We start from the raw sequence: 20,100 nt of genomic DNA on the forward strand, positions 1-20,100 counted from the left end.
AGGGCTGCAAATTTTTACCGAGTTATAATTGGCATCATATGACTTCTATTTTTAAGCCTCCTAGCACTCGGTGCTCCTGTTACCAAGAACTGTTTGTAGGTTCTAATCTAACACTGATGTGGAGAGTTAGATTAACACTGGTATGTTGATATTTATGGCAATGTTAAACAACTTCCTTCTAATAAGAAACACTCAGTGCTGGCCTGGAAGGATGGATGGATTCGACTCCCAGCACATGGCCATTCCAGACCATCTGTAACTCCAGTGGTCTCTTCTGGCCTCTGTAGGTATGAGGCATGCACACAGTACACATATAGACATGGAGGCAAAGCACCCACACATATAAGATAAATAATAAAAAGAACGTTAAAAACACTTGGTGTTCACACCCAACATTGAATTTGATCAAAACACATTGGATGCATGTATAGAAGTCTCAAACAAGAAAAAAAAATAAGGAATTCCTATCCTAACTGCACTTCAATGTTCCTTCTAAACCCTTAGTTTTGGTGTAGTAGGATGGAAAATGGGATTAGAAAGAAAAAAGGAACTTCTACATTGCTACAGTAACAAAGCAATGCAAGAAAGTGGGAATACACTGTGTTCATCATAGAAAATACAGTTTGTAGGGGTTCTTCACTTGCTTTTCATGTTGTGGTTTACAAAAGATTAAGTCCAAATCTAAATGATGACTTGACTAGTCAAAAAAAAAAGACTCTTGGTGGTAAGGTAATAGTGAATACAAGGCCTACCTTACATGTTTCTCCAGATGAAAGTTGGGAGTGCGACTGGACCGCTGAGACGATTCTGGTGACAGTCCTGACACCTGTGACAAGGTCCCCCAGCAAGGCCCTTCTCGCTTGTTCACTTGTTTGAAGCTTCGGAGAGGATGGCAACTCCTCCTGGAAGATGTGGCCCATTCTCAATCTTGGAAGTGTGATACCAAAATGGATGAATGCCATGCCCTAGCTTCCAGATGAAGATTCCGTGAATCAGTACCTTCCTTAGCTGGGCAGGGTTTTCTTATCAGCTGGCCGATACAAGTAAAACTCATTTGTGTTTAGTTTCCCTCACTAATAAGTTTCTTCTTTTATTCTTGTTTCTATGAGTTTTTTTTTATAAATTTCTAAAATCTACTGAAAGTGCATTAATCAGGGATTTCTAGAGGAGCAGACCTTATAAAACAAACAAATACACACACACACACACACACACACACACACACACGCACGCACGCACGCACGCACAGGCGCGCGCGCGTGAGAAAAATGGAAGGATTTATTAGAACGACTTACAGACTGTGGTCCAGCTAGTCCAACAATGGCTATCTACCAATGGAAGGTCCAAGAATCCAGTAGTTGTTCATTTGACAAGGTTGGATGTCTCAGCTGATCTTCAGTAAATACAGGAATCCTGAAGAAGTAGGCTCCAATGCCAGTGAAAGAATGAACTTGCCAGCAGGAGGGAGGGCAAGCAGGCCAAGAGCAAGCTCCCTTCTTCCATGCCCTTTACACAGGCTGCCAGTAGAAGGTGTGGCCCACATCACAGGTGGATCATCCCATCTCAAAGATTGGGATTAGAAGTGAGTTTTCCCACTTCAGATGATTTAAGAAAAAAAAAATCCCTCACAGATAGGCCCAGCCATTTGTGTTTTAGTTAATTCAAGATGGATTCCAGCTGAAAACCAAGGGCAGCCCTCACAGAAAGTAAAAGTACAATTTTAAGAGCAGAGTGACTTTAAAAGAAATATTTTATATATGTGAATATTTTGCCTGTATGTATATATGTGCACCACATGAGTGCCTGGTGTGTGTTGAAAGTCAGAAATGAGTATTGAATCCTCCAACTGTAGCTACTGATGTCTGCAAGGATATCTTACCCGCTAAGCCATCTCTCCAGCCCCAAGAGCACTTTTTAAATAAATGCTTTGTGTCAAAAAATATGACTTTCTCCAGCAAATTGGAATAACTATTTCTATAGGAACTGATTTAGTAAACTTTTCTTTTTTGAGACGGGGTTTCTCTGTGTAACAATTCTGGACTAGGCTGGTAGAGACCTTCTGCCTCTTGAATAAAAGGGATAAAAGGCATGCACCATCATGCCCAGCTTAAGGTCTGCAAATATTTTTAAAGGTATCTTCTGGGGGACAAGACTTACCTTCCACCTCCCAGCTGTATTTATCAAAGAATCCATAACATAATAAAATATTTTACTTTCGTTTTTTTTAAAATGGGGATGCTTGTGGAATGACACTAGACATTGTCAACCTCTACACATACATGCACACCAAGATTCACTTGCACCTGCCCACCCCCAATCCAGCCACAGGATAATCTCATTTTAGATCAAGCCACCTTGGAGCCGGAGAGATGGCTCAAGAGTTAAGAGCACTGGCTGCTCTTACAGAGAACCTTGGTGTAGGAAGTCCTTCTGTATATGCTTTGTTTATATTGGTTACTGAATAAAGAATCTGCCTTGGCCGGTGATATGGCAGCATAGAGCTGGGGGGGGGAACTAAACTGAATGCTGGGAGAAAGAAGGTGGAGTCAAGAGAAGCCATATAGACCAGCCAGAGACAGATGCCTGACAAAACCTTGCTGGTAAGCCACAGCCATGTGGCGCTACACAGATTAATAGAAATGAGTTAAATTAAGATATAAGAGCTAGCCAATAAGAATCAGAGCTAATAGGCCAAGCAGTGGTTTAATTCATATAGGTTCTATGTTATTATTTTGGGGCTCATAACCATTTACAACTCCAGTTCCAGGAGATCAAACACCTTCTTCTGGCCTCCATGGGCACCATATATGTAAATGTTGCACAGACATACATACAGACAACACACACACACACACACAAACACAAATTTTAAAATAAAAAAAAGCCTTAAAAGATCAAGCCACCTTCCTTTGTGAGACAAATCTAAGCATAAATGAAAATAATTGCTTACCACTATTTATCATTGGGGAACAATAAGCTCTTTAAATAAAGTCAAATTCAAATTTCTCTTAAAACAGCTGGCAACATACAAAGTATAATTACGTAGTTCACACACAATAGTGTGTGGATGTATTCATTTGCCTTCTGTGATAACTGACAGTGAAAAACAAGGGCTTATTGGAATCAGGAAACAAAGGTACAATTGAACTTGCTATTTCAAGAATACAAAAGAGCACATATTCTAGAAATAAAAGATGACAGAGTGGTGCATCAGACAAAGGACACTTCCTGTTTTACTAAGAGACCAAGTAACACATTAGCTCTTCTTAGAAAACAGGAGGAGAGGGTGGTCCATAAATAACATCCTGGTCGCAAAATAAGACAAACTGAGAAAACTACGTTAAAAGATCATTCTTGTCTTTATTATTGGATATGAGCATGTTTTAATAGACGGGTTTTATGTGTGTGGCTGCAACATCAAAATAATACAGCGTCTTTTCAACATATTCCTCATCCACGTTGATTTCCTTGTTCAATAATTGTGAGCAGCAGTGTGGAACAGGCTTTCCACGCTGAGTAGTGCAACACTGATCATTACAATGAATGTATCCAGGAAGCCTGAAAGTCATTTCGGGCAGACAAATAAGTTTATTTCCACTTGTTCAAAAAAAAAAAAAAAAGGAAACCAATTTTAACTCATAAATTACATATTTACATACAAGAACAAATTAATTTTCAATTCTATTTTTATCTTAAATAAAGAACAATCAAAGCATTCAATGATAATTTTGGCCAAAACTAGAAGCAAACACAAAAGAAGAAATAGTAGTATAGAATAAATAAAGCCAAGCGTTAACATGTCTCAGGCTACCATGAATACTGGCCCTGTTTACTCTCTGTACACTTGTCTCAATGCATCATCGTAATTTGAGTAAGACTCAACCGTTTGGACCAGGTCATTTATCTCCAATCAAAGAAGCCCTGCCCTAACTTCCGCATTTTAAAAAGTACTCTCCAGCATTTGTGTTTTCATATAAACAAAACACAAATATATCTCTTTTATATTCATGGCAACCAGGTGGTAGGCATGTTAAGATACTCTTTAAAAAGGTTTACAAATGTCATTAAAAAAATCCTGTACAGAATCACAATACTGACAGAATCGAATGCCCACAAGCGCCTTGCTGCTTTTTATTTCATCCTTTTCCCACAAAAACCCATGCAAAAGGCTTAATAATACATATCATAGGTAATTTGGGAGTCACCAACCCATGGCTCTAGATGGAAGTGACTATGACTGAGAAATTCCACCCACAAAGGGACTGCGTTCTCTGATACCTTGCAGACTTGATACTCTATAAATAAACCATTCTGGAGGAAAACCTCTCTGTACCCTGGCAACACTTATCAGAAATCAGTTAGGCCATAGCGACGGGGAGGGACTTCTATACAGAAGACAGGATAGCAGCTGGTTTTGAGATGGTACACCTCTTCTGTTCTGCTCAGAAACCACAAAGGTGTTTCCGGGGACTTAACTGGGCACTACAAAAGCAGAGGATGGGCCTGTACTAGGGTCAACAGTGGTATCGGTCTGTAGAACTTAAAAATCAACATTTCTTCACATGCACACACATGCATACACACATGCACAAATACACACACACACACAAGCACGCACGTACACACGTACACACACACACACACACACACACACACACACACACACGCAGACAAGGGCTCTTCCTAAGAGAATGCATAAAACCGGTTCAGAGAGGTACTTGGAGCACACCAGTGATGATCTCCTGACGTTCGGTAGCTTGAGCATTTGGCATGTTTGCTGTTTCACCACTTCGGGTTCACTAGTCCTTAGTCTCAGCAACCAATCAGTGGTCTTGCTCAAGAAATCAGATTACATGTAACCCTTGAGTGGACCCAGTAGGTGTCTAAGAACATGATTTCAATGCTCAATGAAGGTTACATGAACTGGACTGAAAACAGTTCACACAACTGTTATACCTCCCTAAAGAAAGCTTGTAAACATCTGGTAAAGGTGAATTAATGGGATAATGTTTAAAACTGGCCAAAAAAGATCCAGAAACGTTTGGCCTTTCAGCACCCAAGGCTCCCAAAATATAATGTTAAAACATCTCTGCTAGAGGGATCTCAGTCATCTGAAAAACGTCAGGCCTGAGTGGTTAGACCATTCTCCCCCAAAATCTTAAGAAGTGCAAGGAGTTTCCACACTCAGGAACTGTATAAGTTTTACCTTTCTTCAGAAAACAAAAATGGTGAATGATACAGAGGTAGCATAATTTACTAAACCAACTCTGAAGCCCAAACACAAAAGAGCAAGGTAATGTTCAAATGCTAACAGGAGTATTGCAAGAGGCTAAGACTTGTGGACTTGGGCCTGCTTCTACCTGCTTTTGGACACCTTATCATTCTCATCTCCTTTCTTATCACAAGGACATTGATACATCCAGGCTCCCCTTGGCCCAGTAGCATCTATCGCAACATCAATGATAGAGTCTGGAGTCATCCACTGCAGGAAAATGAGGAAGAGATAGCTGAACACCGCCAGCAAAGCAAAAATGTAGCCTGTCACTGGGCCACAATGAGAGATGAGCCTGTTCAATCTCTTGTGCATTGGCAACACAGTTTCCTTCGACACACGCTCGTACACCTAGAAGAGAGAAGGTGACAATGAGCACTCTGAGCTACCACATGCCTGTAACAAAGGGTGATCCATGACCCACAATGACCAGGAGCATCTGGCAAGCACATGTTGAGAGAATCACCCATGTTTGCTGTCACTTTGTACTGTGCTTACCGCCGACTTAATTCTGGGCTAAACACGGAGTAGCACAGAGAGCAGTTAGCTGACTCCGGAATACCACAAGTCCTATAAGGTCAGAAAACGGTTTCAGCAGGCAAGCATACTTGAGTTGGGCCAATGCCTCAACAGGGTGAAGGAAGCGCTCACAAACGCCTAGCAGGCAGCACACACAATCACAGAACGTACTGAGGATGGATGGAGACACTACAGGAAAAGGGCTTCTACACTGCAAGTAAAGCAGGGAGGAGACAGGGTAGATGCTGAGCTGCAGAGTCAGTAAAAACAATGCTAAGGAGAACCAAGAGGACTGTGCTAAGAACTGGGGGTTGTGCAGTAGGATCAGAAACCCATTGCCATTGTTCTTGAGTTCTCAGTAGTCCTCATTGTCCGCTATGTTCAGAGAGTCCAGTTTTATCCCAGGCTTTTCCAGACCCAGGCCAGCTGGCCTTGGTGAGTTCCCGGATGCTCAACTTGCTAGACCTGGATGGAGGTGGGGGTTCCTTGGACTTCCCACAGGACAGGGAACCCTGATTGCTTTTCGGGCTGGGGGGGGGGGACTTAATTGGGGAAGGGGGATGGAAATGGGAGGCGGTGGCAGGGAGGAGGCAGAAGTCTTAAATAAATAAATAAATTTAAAAAAACAAAACAAAAAAAAGAACTGGGGGTTGGTGCTTGCTCTGTAAAACGCTGCTCATCCTGCATCCTGAAAACCTGAGACGTGCAAACTTGTCTCCCTGGAAACTGGAGAAAGTCACAATGGGTGGCCTTGGAAGGCATGAGGCCTGTTTGCCTAGCTCTTCTACCCCGGGGACAATTTAAATACAAACACTTTAATCAGAATGATGTTGAGAGACTGAGGCCAATGGATTGTAACTAAAAAATAAAAGTAAAAATGTTCCTTATTAGCAGGAACTCTAACTTCATTTGGAGACAGGGTTTCGTGCAGCACAGACTGGCTTCAAATTCCGTAGGTAGCTGAGGATAGTCCTGAAGTGCTCGTTTTGTTACTACCTCCAGAATGCTGGGCTCGGAGGTGTCTACCACCATGCCCAACTTTCCAAATTACTTTTCAATCAGTGTTCTAAGCAACCCAGTCAAATTAAAAAGGAGTCGAAAAGGATCAAAATGTCTGTGAGGTAAAAGACAGAATAACTTTTTTGTCCATCTTCACTTGAGGTCAATTCATTTATTATCCTAAGTAATAAACAATTTACGACTATGAAGAGAACATAACTATTTTAAATAAGGATTTACTTTTTTCTGTTTATCTGTCTTTTTGAGATAGTATAGCACACAACTATCCTGAAACTCACTGTTCCACCCAGGTTGGCCTGAACTCATGGTCATCCTCCTGCCTCAGACTCCCAAGTGTAAATCACCATGCCGGACTGGATTTTTTTTCTTTTTCTTTTTTGCCCCCTTTTCTTTTTTTATGAATATTTTTGTAGCACAAATTAGCAGAAATATAAAAGAAAAACATATAGGATGCTTTACTATTATCTCAAAGCAAAACTGTAAGAAAAAATACCATTACAAAAATGCTGGTTAGCACCTTTAACACTGGCTGATAAATCACAATTGCAATTCTTCCCTGAGTTGGCTTACTCAGCTCAGACTTTGGAGGTTTGCATGATGACAAAGTCAAATCACAATTTACAGAGCTATGATTTCAAATCAGGGTGGAGTCAAGATCACCAAAAAAACCTGTCTGGCCAAGGAGTCCTGCCAACCATAATCCAAAGTGCATTTCTGTTCCACAAGGGACAAGTCAGAATTCAAGGCGTGGTTGTGGCGGTAAGCGGATGCAAGAATGAGTACGCAGTCTGAAGAGGCTGTCCACATGATTCTGACATGCACCCCCACGGGCAACTGGCACTCAGTCCAACTTCCAGAAAAAAAAAAAGGTACTTATTTCCCTAAGTTGATATACCTCTTCAGTCAAAGTTATGTCTGTTTCCAGCACCTTTTATATCAATGAAACATATAGTATATGTCTACTTTTAGAGATAGATCTCATAAACAAGAACTTGTATCTCAAACCAAGAAAGATTCTCCAGGCTGGACATCTACTGCTCCCTGTATTTAACACCCAAAGCAGAAATCCCCGACTCTAAACTACAACCCTCACCATGCTCCTCAACTCTCTTTCTGGTACAGGATTTACTGGTTTGCTTTTTCTTTCTTTTCTTTTCTTTCAAGAAAGGGTTTCTCTGTGTAGTCTTGGCTTTCCTAGATCGAGGTCTGTAGATCAGACTGGCCTCACACTCACAGAGATTCACCTGCCTAAGTCTCCCAAGTACTGTGACTGGGGACATGCACCACCACCGCCTGCCTGGTACAGGATCTCTATATACGAAGAAAGCAAGTTGTTTTTCTCAGATTGGCAGGCGGTAACATGAGGAATGAGGCAGAAATAGACACAAGGGAAACCAAGCAGAATAAATACCACAGCATTTCCCACAATTGTCCTTTTGAAGGATCTGTCAATCCGGCATGTGTCTTTTTGGAAAGTCCCTGTGGCTCTTTTCTTACTGGTGACTCTTTGTCCTTAATTTCACATATATTTGAATTCTAATATAGTGTCAATTGACCTAAAGTTATGATACTCCTTTGTGGCCTCGGTGTATCAGTCATCAGGAGAAGAATTCCAAGAGCTCTGGGAAGTATTTTGACTCGACATTCATAATTTAGAACAGACACTGCCATCACCTACCCATTTGCTAGCAATAGGCCCTATGTGCTGCAGAATTAGAAACAGCCCCAACACAAAGATGCCACTTCTCTTTCTGCTTCTGACTGCTGGAACTTCTAGAAACTTTTGTGACTTCTTTAGGGGGTTTAATGAAACTAGACTGTGTTGTTCCTATTGTCAGAGGCCAGGGCAGTGATTTCTGTAGAAAATCAGCCAAGCGTATGCACCAAACCTGATGCAGAAATAATTACTTCTTTCCTTTTGGAAGGGCTCATGCCCTTAAACCAAAACTCAAGGGGCAAGCCTGTTCATGAGAGAAAGCAAAGGTGCACGCAAACACAGAGGAACTCGCATATCTTTTACCGACACGTGACCCACCTTCTCAGTTCGCTCTGCCACATTCCTCCAGGTGTAGAAAGCCTTTACTACATTGTGGATATTTTCTGGAGTTGGCAACGTTCCCGACTTCAATTGGCAAATAGCTTTTTCCAGGCCTTCACACAGAGATTTTACTGAAGGTTCACATAAAATAATAAGGTTTTCTGGAAGGACTTCAGGAATGCCACCAACCTTTGTGCTGACAACCTTAAAAAGACCAGAGAGAGCACGTGATGCACTGGGACCATTTCTCAGGAAAAGCGAAAAGATCAAGCTAAACGATATTAATTTGGCACGTACTGCAAATACCGAATCCCACAAGAGAAACAAACCCTTAGAATGTTTTACCTGTAGACCACAACTGGCAGCTTCCACGATTGCCATGCAGAATGCTTCAGTGAGGGAGGTGTTAAGAAAAATATGTCCTTGAACCAAGACATTTCTAACTTCCTTGTGTTCTAAAGCGCCCAAAAGTTGCACCCTAATTTTTGTAATGAGAGGAAGAAAAAGAAAGGTGTAAAAAAAAATAAAAAGTCATGACACAAAAGAAATTTAATTTCTAAGCCAAGCTTGTCATTTGTATGACTCTTATTGATACTAATGCTTCCTACCTCAAAAGATATGGCCAAACCCCAACATAATAGAAACAACTCTAGAAACCTGTTGGGTTACAGCTCATACAATGCAATTTCATCTTTTCTAAAACTAGTTTGTGTTTAATGAATATTATATTAATTTTTTTAAGACAGGGTCTTACTATGTAGGTCTGGATGTCCTGGAACTCACTCCACAGACCAGGCTAGTCAAACTCACAGAGATCCGCCTGCCTCTGCCTCTTCCACCCAAGTACTGGGATTAAAGGCATGAACCACTACACCTAGTTAATGAAGAAATTAATAACATAATCATAATTAAATGTTTAAAAGTGTCATTTCTAAGTGGGGAAAAACCTTTTAAAAATCAGCACTTCATATAACACGCATTGTGTGTTAAAGAAACTATGGCGGAAAAGATATGTTCGAACTTGTATGTGTACAGCAATTTACATGACTAGATCATGACACATAAATCATAACTTAAGATGGCTTGGAAACCTGCAACCATTTCCAGCCAAGGTTCTCCCCCAACCCCGTGCCTCCAACACCTGAACCCAAGTCAATATTCAGCTAAGGGACAAAAGCTGTGTATTCTGTAAGCTTTCTTATTTGGTAGAAATTCACACAAGAAACCAACCTGCCTTCTATTTGCATGCCCCTTCTAAAGAGAAGCAGGAGCACAGCTAAGTCAGGCGTGTGGTCAAAAGCAAACATGAACAACTGTCATTTTCACACCACAATGCCTTGGAAGCCGTTAATACCTGTCATGTAGTTGGTATCTTTCCCGTACTTCTTCCAAAATGATTCTCTTTGGCCCCTCTCCTCCAATTAGGAAATTTAATTCTTGGTATTTCTGACAGAGTTCAGGGATTATACCACTAAGCAAATCAGTCCCTGAAATCATAAAGTTAAATATCGGAAATATTAATATTTAACACTTAAAAAACTCACCAGAGTCCCTGAGAATCTACTCGTCTTAAGAATCAACTATAGCTAGCCTCCTTAAAATAGACATACCAAGCCTCTTAACCTCTTCCCAGAAGCGGAGAGTCGTCAACCAACTGCCATTGGTTTCCAAGAGTTACAACACCCGAAGATACAGGTACTGACATGCGTTGCTACTGCTACATACCCAAATCATGAGCAATCCTGTTTCAACTTTGTAGTCTTTAAGACATTCACTTGTCCATCCTGCCTACTTGGAAATGGCGATGAAGATAGCTAACGTTTGTTAGCTTTCTCCAGAGCACACAGCTGACTAGAAATCCAGGTCTCGCTCCAGCTTTAGTTTTTAAAACCCGTCCACCCTATCATCATGCCCTAGTAGATGCAGAAACATATCTCTAAAGTCCAAAGTCTCCAGCTATAAAAGTCAACAGGTCTATGACTCCACTTCTTGCAGCAGGAAAGGGCTAAGCAATCACCTTAGCTACTGCTTTCACTCTGTTCAGACTGCAGTTTATACAGGGAATTTCAGAATGAACACCTGTGAATGCAGGTGGCAGGACCTCGGCTGTCAGATCATTATAGTTCAAAGACCTAAGGCTATAACTTCCTTTTGTTTTCAAAAAAGAAATGGTTTTCATCTAATATGTAAGCATAATCTCAGGAGAGATAAAGCAATAGAATAAGGCACAGCCTACAGGTATAAAGAGTAGCTAGCTAAAGCCACAGTAATGCTGACACTACTTGGGAACTTGGTTCAATTGACAATTACCAACCATACGTTCAAAAAGTAAACATGAAATAATCTATTGAGCCAAGTTTATTCAATTAAAAAAATGCATACACATAAATTTGCATATGCACACAAAGTCCATTTTTGCCATCAATCTTCCTCAAAATAGACAGACCAATTATAACGCACGATGGGAAAATACAGGTTGCAATGGCTTTTCTTTTCTTTATAGATTACAAACTCACACCTTCTTTCATATTGCATGAATTATGTGGATAATGATGAATCCCTACGGATTCTCATTCAATGTTCTTTTGATCCAACTAAAAGGTACAATCAGATGGCGAGTGTGGTTTGTCATTGCCCAGTCGCGTTACCCTGGCAAACACTCGGGTACTTCACCACTATACGTACAGTCTCACTTTGCACCCTCAGAATGGCTGTCCCCGGATTCATTAGGGATCCAAAGAAGTGAATTTCAAAAGACAAAGGAAATCCCTTTAGTCTTTACTTTGAGATACTGAACATATAGATAAAAAATATTCGCTCCACGTATCTGACTTCTTTGGAAACATTTTCTGCTCTAAGCTTCAACCTGACAAGATAAACCATAACAAAATCATTTCTCCCACAGATTCTTTCCTTCATAAGAAATTTTGCTTTGGCTATTGTGAGGTTCTGAAGTTGCCCGTGTCTCTGGAAGCTGCTCAGAATTTAGCCACTTTGTGCAATCACCAACGGGTTTTTCAAAATCACTATGTACACCAAAAATCAATTGAGTTGTAGGGTTCCTGAATGATGAAAGCTTACCATTAGCCATCCTCGTTTCCAGTCTACACACATCAACTAAATTGCTGGAGAGCCAGGAAATGCCTTAGAACCACTTAACATTTAGCTTCCTACACTTTCTCCTTTTCCTGCCTTTGAAAGAAAATATTAAGTGCCCATTCTTCATACAAAAAAGAAGGGAGCAATCATCACAGCTGTAGACAATGGCGACATTTACTGAACTGGCTATATTCACAATCTACTTCAAATGTACAGGGTCATTTAAACCTGATTTTTTTAAAAAAAAACTTAAACGCAACGGAGTCAGTCAGCACGATTAATGCTGTGTTATAGTACTCCAGGAATAAAGCAGGTTTCCCCCTCCTCATTATAAAACAAACAACCAAAAAGCAACAAGCTTCCTCTGGCTAGATTCTAAGAGGACTCTAACACAAACCACAACACACAAAATGACCACCAGTCACATTTACACATAATAGACCCAAAAAAAACCCCTCTGATTCCAACTGACTTTAAAGCACAGTCCAAACATGTTTTAAGAACATTCAGATCTGATCCAGGAGAACACTGGCCAGCCGGAGGGCAGGGGCACAGGCAGACCTTGACTCAAGAGCTGGACTCATTTGTGATCTGTTACTTACTGCGTAACCTTGGGTGAGTTACTTACCCTCTCTGAGAACTGATTCTTTGTCTGTTACGTGCAGGTAAGATCTACCCTACAGTTGTTGGGGCAAGTGGGGTACTGTGCCATGCACAGGCTATCGACTGCAGAATACAAATGTTGTCTTTACCACTGCAGCAAGCAGCTGGAGGTGCCTGCACACACAGAGAATGGTGGGAAACTCTTGACTAGATGGAAGGCGGCTCAGAAGCCAGCCTTTTCTCTACAAAAGCTGGGCAAGGAGAACATGGCTTTATCCTCTTAATCTACTTCAATGGGCCTTAGAAATCTGATCCACTGAACATCTCCCTAGGGAATTACAGTATTAGGAAGGAATGGATCATATTATAACTCTCACATGTGAGCTATGGGCATGGCCTTTGCTCTTCATGTTACATTCTGCAGGCGCCTGGCCTATGGTGACAGTTCAGTATATCTGTTGAATTACTGAATTGAAAACAGGAACGACCATATTTTGACTCCATTCTTGCTAGTTCTGGTGGTTAAACTACCACATTCATGAGATAAAGTAACATGTTTAACCTTTGTATGAGTAGCTGTGGAGATCTTCAATCACATGTACCGTCATACTTTCTCATCTATCTCAGCAAGGTAAGCTATCTGATTAAAAAAAAAATTGGGGCATAGTTTTAAAGTTATAATATATACATCACCAGTATCCCACAAAGGGTACAGAATACAGAATTCCATTCACATCATCTTGTTTAAACAGCAAGACATGCTTTCCTTTATCCCAGAGAATGTAACTGAGTCCAAGTTTTCTAACTTAAGGGCGTTGTTCAGAAGTATGACAGTCACCACCTATACTGACCACTGCCAGCTCCCAAATACACTGCTACATGACAGAGCATAGCCTGTTGGCATTTCTCCACAGATTCATCTTGTGCCCATTTTCCTTATGACTGTGTTGAATAATCTAAGTATCTATCACATAAGCTGACAAGTTTCTACAAAGGCTCAATAGTTTGAAAGAGCCAAATAAATGAATGCCCCCCTCCCCCCAAAAAAACAGTCCTTGTCAGATGAGAGGTGACCTAAACTGGAGAGTAAAACTGAAAAAAAAGTTTTTAATCCAGCCCATGGTTTCAAACATTTTAGTCCCCTCCTTTAAAGGGAACCCCGAGTAGCAATGGTTGGCTCTGTGAAAGCATCCCTGCAAGACAGCGCGGCAGGACGCGGTGAGCTCATTTTGAGTCCTAGAGCTCTCAAAGCTCCCTACAATTCGGCCATGCGTAAACGTTTCAAATTCAAATAGTTAAGGGGAGCACATAGCATTTGTTACTGACTCCCCGCCCCGCAAACCTTCAATGGTATTTTTGACTATCGGACAGCTTTTCACATAGCACCAGGAGACCAGTTCCATGTTAATAAGCAGGTGGCTTCATATGTGTAATAAACACGAATGCTACATGGGACCATGCGTGCCACAGAAATTGGAAAACCAGCAGCAAGAACACAATACTTGTGAGAGATAACAGAAGTTGGAGGTGGAGGATAATCTAGGCAAAGATCTTTATAAGAGTTATCTCTGATCCATCATTAAGTTCCTGTTGTGACCCAAACAAATAAAAAAGGGATGCAGAACTATGAAGTGACCTATCTTTGATCAGCAATGAGCCAGGTTCTGACCCTGGGCCACCTATTCCTTCATCACTTGACTGCTTATATCAATGCCTTGCAGATGACCAGATAAAATCAGCAAGCCTCAGGACAGCAGGAGCCCACAGGGCCTACTGATTTTGAATAACGTGTACAGCGGTACAAAAGATAAGAAGTTACCAATGAGAACCGTCATCAGGGCCATCTCTGAAGAAAACAGTCCCAGATGTGCTACGTGAACTTTGAAAAACTGCAATTAGGAAACCATTACTTCTGCAATCAAAAAGCAAAGGCCACACTGCACATTCTGTTCGGACTACCCATGCAGGGCTCCTGAACGTTTACGAAGATCAGATCAGAGGACATCGTGTAAACGCTTTGGTTGTTGTTGTTCAGTGATCATTACAACATCAAAGGTTGGGGCAGCATTTGTAGCCACTCTATCCATTTCTCTTATTAGATGTATAAACTTGATATCCAGCCTTCCCTTGCAATAGTTACACGTCGTTATAAAACCACCACCCAAAATAAAAAGGCAAGCAATCATTATATACAAGTATCGAACAGTTTTCTACAAGGAATAAAAAAAAAGTCGCCAATGCAAATAGAGCTACTATTTCATTACCTTTTCTGTAAACAAGTCTGCTGACAACAACAATAGTTATTACACTATCATGCCTCCTAAATGGCTCTGGAGTGAAGTCAGTAGGATCTACAGCGTTAGGAATGACGGACACTATTTCAGGATTCAGTGCTGCTCTTAGGACAGTGTTTTCCTTACTAGTATAAGAGACACAAATGATGTGGTTTGTGTCACAGAGAGACACAGTTAGAAGCTTGTTTGTGAGCACCGAGCTGACATCAGCAAATCCGAAAAGGGAATGGTCTGTGAAGACTGTCTGAAGCCCCATTGTCTTGGCGTGGAAGAGGGCATCATGAGCCATGGCAGAAAAAGAACTGTGGGAATGGATTATGGTAACTCTCTCCCGAACAAATATGTACCTGAGCAATGGCAGACTGTGAAAGAGAGTCGTGGCTGTAGATTGGTTATACATGACTCTGAGAGGCAGGTAATAAACTTTGAGGCCATTGGTGAGGTAACGGATGCCCTTTCGATTTCCGTACGCATGGGTGACGATTATGACCTTGTGCCCCCTCTCGATGAGGCACTGAGAGAGCTGGTAAATGTGGCTTTCCACACCTCCCATGTTTGGGTAGAAAAAGTCAGACACCATGCATATATTGTGGGTGCAGGTCCTGTTGGTGGAAAGACTTCGAGGGCTAACCCGGAATGGCTTCACAGAGGGAGGGTGTCCATGCCCACCTCGTCTTCTATTAGCCATACTGACGTGGTTCAGGCATCAGTTCTCAAAACAAGCCAATTAAGAAATGTGTCTTTGGTCACCTGAAAGATAAAAACAGGAAATCAGCTCAAAGGCAGATCCCATTTTCTATTCCAAATCCTGTAAGAAATAGTTGTAATGTTAAGGCAATTTTTAAAGTTTCCCCCCTAAATTTATTCATTGGTCATTTACTTGCTTAGCATGGTGACATGTTATATGGCAAAACTAGATCCTACAATGTGTTAACTGAGCTAGGAAACTGGTCCTTTTTTGGTTTTTTTGAGACAGGATTTCTCTGTGTAGCTTTGGTGCCTGTCCTGGAACTAGCTCTTATAGACCAGGCTGGTCTCAAACTCACAGAGATCCACCTGCCTCTGCCTCCTGACTGCTGGGATTAAAGGCGTGCGCCGCCACCACCTGGCTTGGAAACTGGTACACTTTAAATGTTAGGCCATAGTACTTAATGGTTTGCCACAGTAACAAACCAGTTCTTCCCAATAATTAAGCACATACCCATATGTTCCCCCTTTCCTCTTATCACTTTATCAGCGTCTACAAATTAAGTCACTATACATCCAACACTGCACGGAGTTTTCTATATGCTATGTGTCTAGTTGACACATCTAAATGAAGCATCAATTCTATAATACAAATGTAAATTCTAAAGCTTAAAGAAGTTAGAGGGAACACAATATGGCAGGCTTTTACCCATATTTTCTTAAACCAGATTTTATCTATATAGCTCACACTGACCTTGAATTCTAATATTCCCAGCCTCTGTCTCCTGAGGGCTGGGATTACTGGCATGCACCACCACACCCCAGAATGTCCCTTACATTTGGACTATTTAAGTCACAGGACATGGTACAAGTGACACACAAATCTTTGACCTCAGCATATAAAAGGTCTGATGGCTTTCACTTCTGTAGTTAGCACAGAAGTCACACAACTACTGGGCTAGAAGGACGTGGGGGAAGCCAGGAATGGTGGCGCACACCTTTAATCCCAGCACTCAGGAGGCAGAGGGGAGTGGATCTCTGTGAGTTCAAGGCCAGCCTGGTCTACAGAGTGCGGTCCAGGACAACCAGAGCTACACAGAGAAATCCTGTCTCGAAAACAACCAAAAAAACTAAAACAAAAGGAGGACATGGGGGAGACAATAAAGAGAAAAAGTGCTTCCAAGCTACATGGAGAGGAAGGGACTCAGACATCTCTATGTCCTGACCTGTGCCTAATCTCTAGGCAGACTATTAGCTAAATGCAGCCACCCAAGCAACCCCTAAAAAGACTCATAAAAGTATCACTAGTTAAGACTAGGAGCGGGTTCCAGAATTATACAGAATAGCACAAAGACTGTTGCTTTCTAGCGTTACCTTTTGTTCTGGATTATTATGAGGCAGAAAAGGATACTAAAACAGGCTAGGTTCTGAACCTAATTATACTGGCACATTGTCTATTTTTATAAAAAAATTTACAGAAACGTGGCTCATTCACTTATGTGAATGGCTACTTCTATGCTACAATGCAGAGAGGCTTTGAAAGAGATCATATTGACCCATAGAGCCTAAAATATTTGCCATCTGGCTCCTCACAGAAAATGTCCCAATGGCTGCTGCGCAGTTCGGCTAGCGATCCAGTTCATCCATAGGGGTTCTGCTGGGTAGCTTTGTGGTTTCCACTAAAATAGACCGGGAGCTAGAGGTTTCTCTTCAAGTGTTACCTGGAACTCATGCTGCAGACCATCCAGCTTCTCCTTTCTTATTCAAGAATGCTGACACTCAAACTGCTTGCTCCCTTCTCTTTTCTGAGCCCCTTTTAGTTATGTAGGCCTTTCCTCCACGAGTGCCCTCCTTTCAGCGCAGACTCTGGAAAGAAACACAGAACTGGGCATGGGCTATTTGTGTGGGCTCTTTCCTACCTCTTCTTTTTTTAAATTCTGGTTTTTCGAGACAGGGCTTCTCTGTGTATCTCTGGCTGTCCTGGAATTTGCTCTGTAGACCAGGCTGGCCTTGAACTCAGAGATCTGCCTGCCTCTGCCTCCCAAGTGCTGGGATTAAAGGTGTGTGCCACCAACACCTGGCAGAAATGCTTCTTTTAGGAGTCTCCTAAAGCTACGCTGATATGAAACGCTCATTCAAAACTCAGTTTTATAGATGCTTACACTTTTAACATTAGAGCCTTGGAGGTCTAAGATGGCAAAAATCCTTATATTAGATCTATAAGGCTGTAAGAACTCAATGGAGAATTACTGTCCTAAAAGCTGAGTTTCAGGTCTCACTTGAAAACTATATGTGTTGATTTTCCCCAACAAACTCATCTATACTTCTAAATACTCTCGGAAACACAGAGTGGGAAGGCAAGGGAGGAGCATGGAGTTGGGAGGCAGAGGGTTAAAGGGCTCCCGAGCAGCTAAGACTGGGCTATGTGGGGGTACTCTGCCATATAAAACTGGAAAAAGAAGAAAAGAGAGAAGGTCGAACTTCCAACCAATAAATAAATAACGAAAGCAAGAAAACATCAAGTTTGCAGAAAGAAAGGAAAGTCTCGTTAACACTTTTAAGTAGCTTAACGCTTCTACTGCGGTGTGTCACCTAAATCTGAATCTTTAGTCCAATTCAGCTTTAAGAAGTGAATGATAAGGAAAACAGAGTAATAAATCAAATGAAATTATCTGAAAGCCTGTCACCCACCTCCAATGTTCTGTTAGAAGTCTGCCTGCCAGCAGGCTATCCTAAAATCTTTATTGCGTAAATGCTCAACATATTGCATACTCATTGAATCTTAGCTTCTATAGGTTAAGGGAGGCTGTAAAATCTGGTGAATTCTCACTCGAACGTTACAAGTTGAGCAGTCTGTCCAACGTAAATGACAAAGTCAAGAACACCTCAAAATTCTCGATCATGGCCAGGGAACTCGCTTATTAGCAGAAGCTCCTGAGGCGCCTTAGAGGGGGATCGGACAGGGCTGAGGAATCAAGAGATCCGTACTTCAATCTAGTTCCAGGACAGCGCCCCCGCATGACTCCCTCGGAGGCAAGTTGGATGCACTAGAGCCAAAGCGAGGGTCAGCCCGGGTCCATCAGTCACCCCTCCGAGATCAGGCAAGGTCTGAGCAGACCCAAAGGGAGTCAAAAAGCGTCCTGAGGTTCCAGTTCCTTGCTCTACTAAACTCAGCCGAGGAACCGGCTCCAGCTCTCAATGAACCCTCAGCCCCATTCAACTCCGGAGACCCTCGGACCCGACTTCGGTGCCTCCGGCCGGGTGGGCTTCATCCCCTCCACAGCCTGCAACGCTCTTACAAGAACGGCACAAGCTCGTCCGAAAGCGCGGCAGAGCATTGTAAAGGACAGCCAAGACGCGCACTTACCCTCGAGTCCCATGGCCGCCTCTGTCCGGACCTCCCGCGGCTGTAAGCGGAATCCCGCCCCGCTGTTCCAAAGCACCAATCAAAAGCGTCCGCGACCCGAGCGCCGCGCCCCCTTGATAGCCAATCACATAGAAGTTCTGAGTACACGTAGAAGAGAGACGCCCAGTCATTCCCAACTCTCCAGCGCCAGATCCTAGCGTCAGCGAGCGCTGGGGCACGTCTCCAAAGAGCTGCGGAAGGTCCCGGGCGGACGTACCCTAGTTGCCTAGTTACAGCGTCTCTTTTCAGGAAGCCCTGTCTCTCTCCGCCTCCTTCCGGTTAGAGAGACTTGCCGGAGGAAGGCTGGGGAAATCAGGGTCAGGGCGGTTTATGATCAGTACCTTAGCCTACTCAATCACGCTGGTTCTTATCACTCTGCACTCTGACACCGTTGCTAAATGCAGTAAATAAAAGTACACGGATACGAAAAAGAACCCACAGCAAGTCAAAAACTAAATTATGAACTTTGAATTTCAGATCTACTTTTCTATGAATGTCCCAAAGATTGAGGACATTCCTTTTAAAAGTTCTGATTTGAGATTTTTGTCGTGGAACGCTACAGTTCAGGCGGGAAGAAATCTTAAGTATAACCTGAAATGCTCCCCTTCCAACTGTTGCAGTCCTCAGTCAAAAGTGTCTTGAGGTCTGGAGTCAGGTCATGACGTAGTGGTGCTTGGCTGAGAATACAGACTCCATCTGATTGTTCTAGTTAGTGGTCACCCACTCTTTACAGTTGGTACTTGCAGTTCCTTGGCACTTCCACTTCTGTGCTTTCTAGACTAAATTCTTTTCTGAGCAACATTACCATCACCATGACTGGCATCCTTTTGAAACTTGTGCCAAAGTTAAGGCTATTTTCTAAAAGTCAAAATAGCTGAGTTGAGTTAAATCTGGGGATGATTTTAATTGTAGTATTCTGCATGAACGACTTTGAAGCATGCATTCAGAGCAGCAGTTCTCAACCTGTGGGTCTCGACCCCTTTGGGGTCAAACTACACTTTCACAGGGGTCACATATCAGATATCCTGCATGCCAGATATTTCCATTACGATCCATCACAGTAGCAAAATTACAGTTATGAAGCAGCAATGAAACTAATTTTATGGTCAGCACAACATGAGGAACTGTACTAAAGGGTTTAAAGCATTAGGAAAGTTGAAAA

At 42.2% G+C, this 20,100-nt stretch overlaps 1 protein-coding gene across 2 annotated transcripts; it reads right to left on the bottom strand.

Annotated features, from left to right (window-relative positions):
• Positions 1 to 3,336: 3,336 nt before the first annotated feature.
• On the bottom strand, positions 3,337 to 18,923 carry Piga (phosphatidylinositol glycan anchor biosynthesis class A). Of its 2 annotated transcripts, XM_005358756.3 has the most exons (7): positions 18,900 to 18,923; positions 17,254 to 17,398; positions 14,816 to 15,595; positions 10,204 to 10,336; positions 9,195 to 9,327; positions 8,847 to 9,053; positions 3,337 to 5,623 (listed from the first exon to the last, which is right to left on the bottom strand). In XM_005358756.3, exons 3-7 carry the CDS (start codon positions 15,531 to 15,533, stop codon positions 5,357 to 5,359), a joined length of 1,458 nt encoding a protein of 485 aa, XP_005358813.1. In that variant the 5' UTR covers positions 15,534 to 15,595; positions 17,254 to 17,398; positions 18,900 to 18,923; the 3' UTR covers positions 3,337 to 5,356. The 2 variants fall into 2 exon arrangements, with proteins under 2 accessions (XP_005358813.1, XP_026640745.1); XM_026784944.1 differs by lacking the exons at positions 17,254 to 17,398; positions 18,900 to 18,923 and having other exon boundaries at positions 15,193 to 15,408.
• Positions 18,924 to 20,100: the final 1,177 nt, after the last annotated feature.

Source organism: Microtus ochrogaster, chromosome X (assembly GCF_000317375.1).
Source record: "Microtus ochrogaster isolate Prairie Vole_2 chromosome X, MicOch1.0, whole genome shotgun sequence".
NCBI classification, from domain to species: Eukaryota; Metazoa; Chordata; class Mammalia; order Rodentia; family Cricetidae; genus Microtus; species Microtus ochrogaster.

Coding starts and splice junctions, on each gene's coding strand:
- Piga (XM_005358756.3), bottom strand. CDS start 15,533: ATGGCTAATAGAAGACGAGGTGGGCATGGACACCCTCCCTCTGTGAAG. Junction 10,337..14,815: donor CAGACTTGTTTACAGAAAAG/GTAATGAAATAG, acceptor TTATGATTTCAG/GGACTGATTTGCTTAGTGGT. Junction 5,624..8,846: donor TGGCAGAGCGAACTGAGAAG/GTGGGTCACGTG, acceptor TCTCTCTTCTAG/GTGTACGAGCGTGTGTCGAA.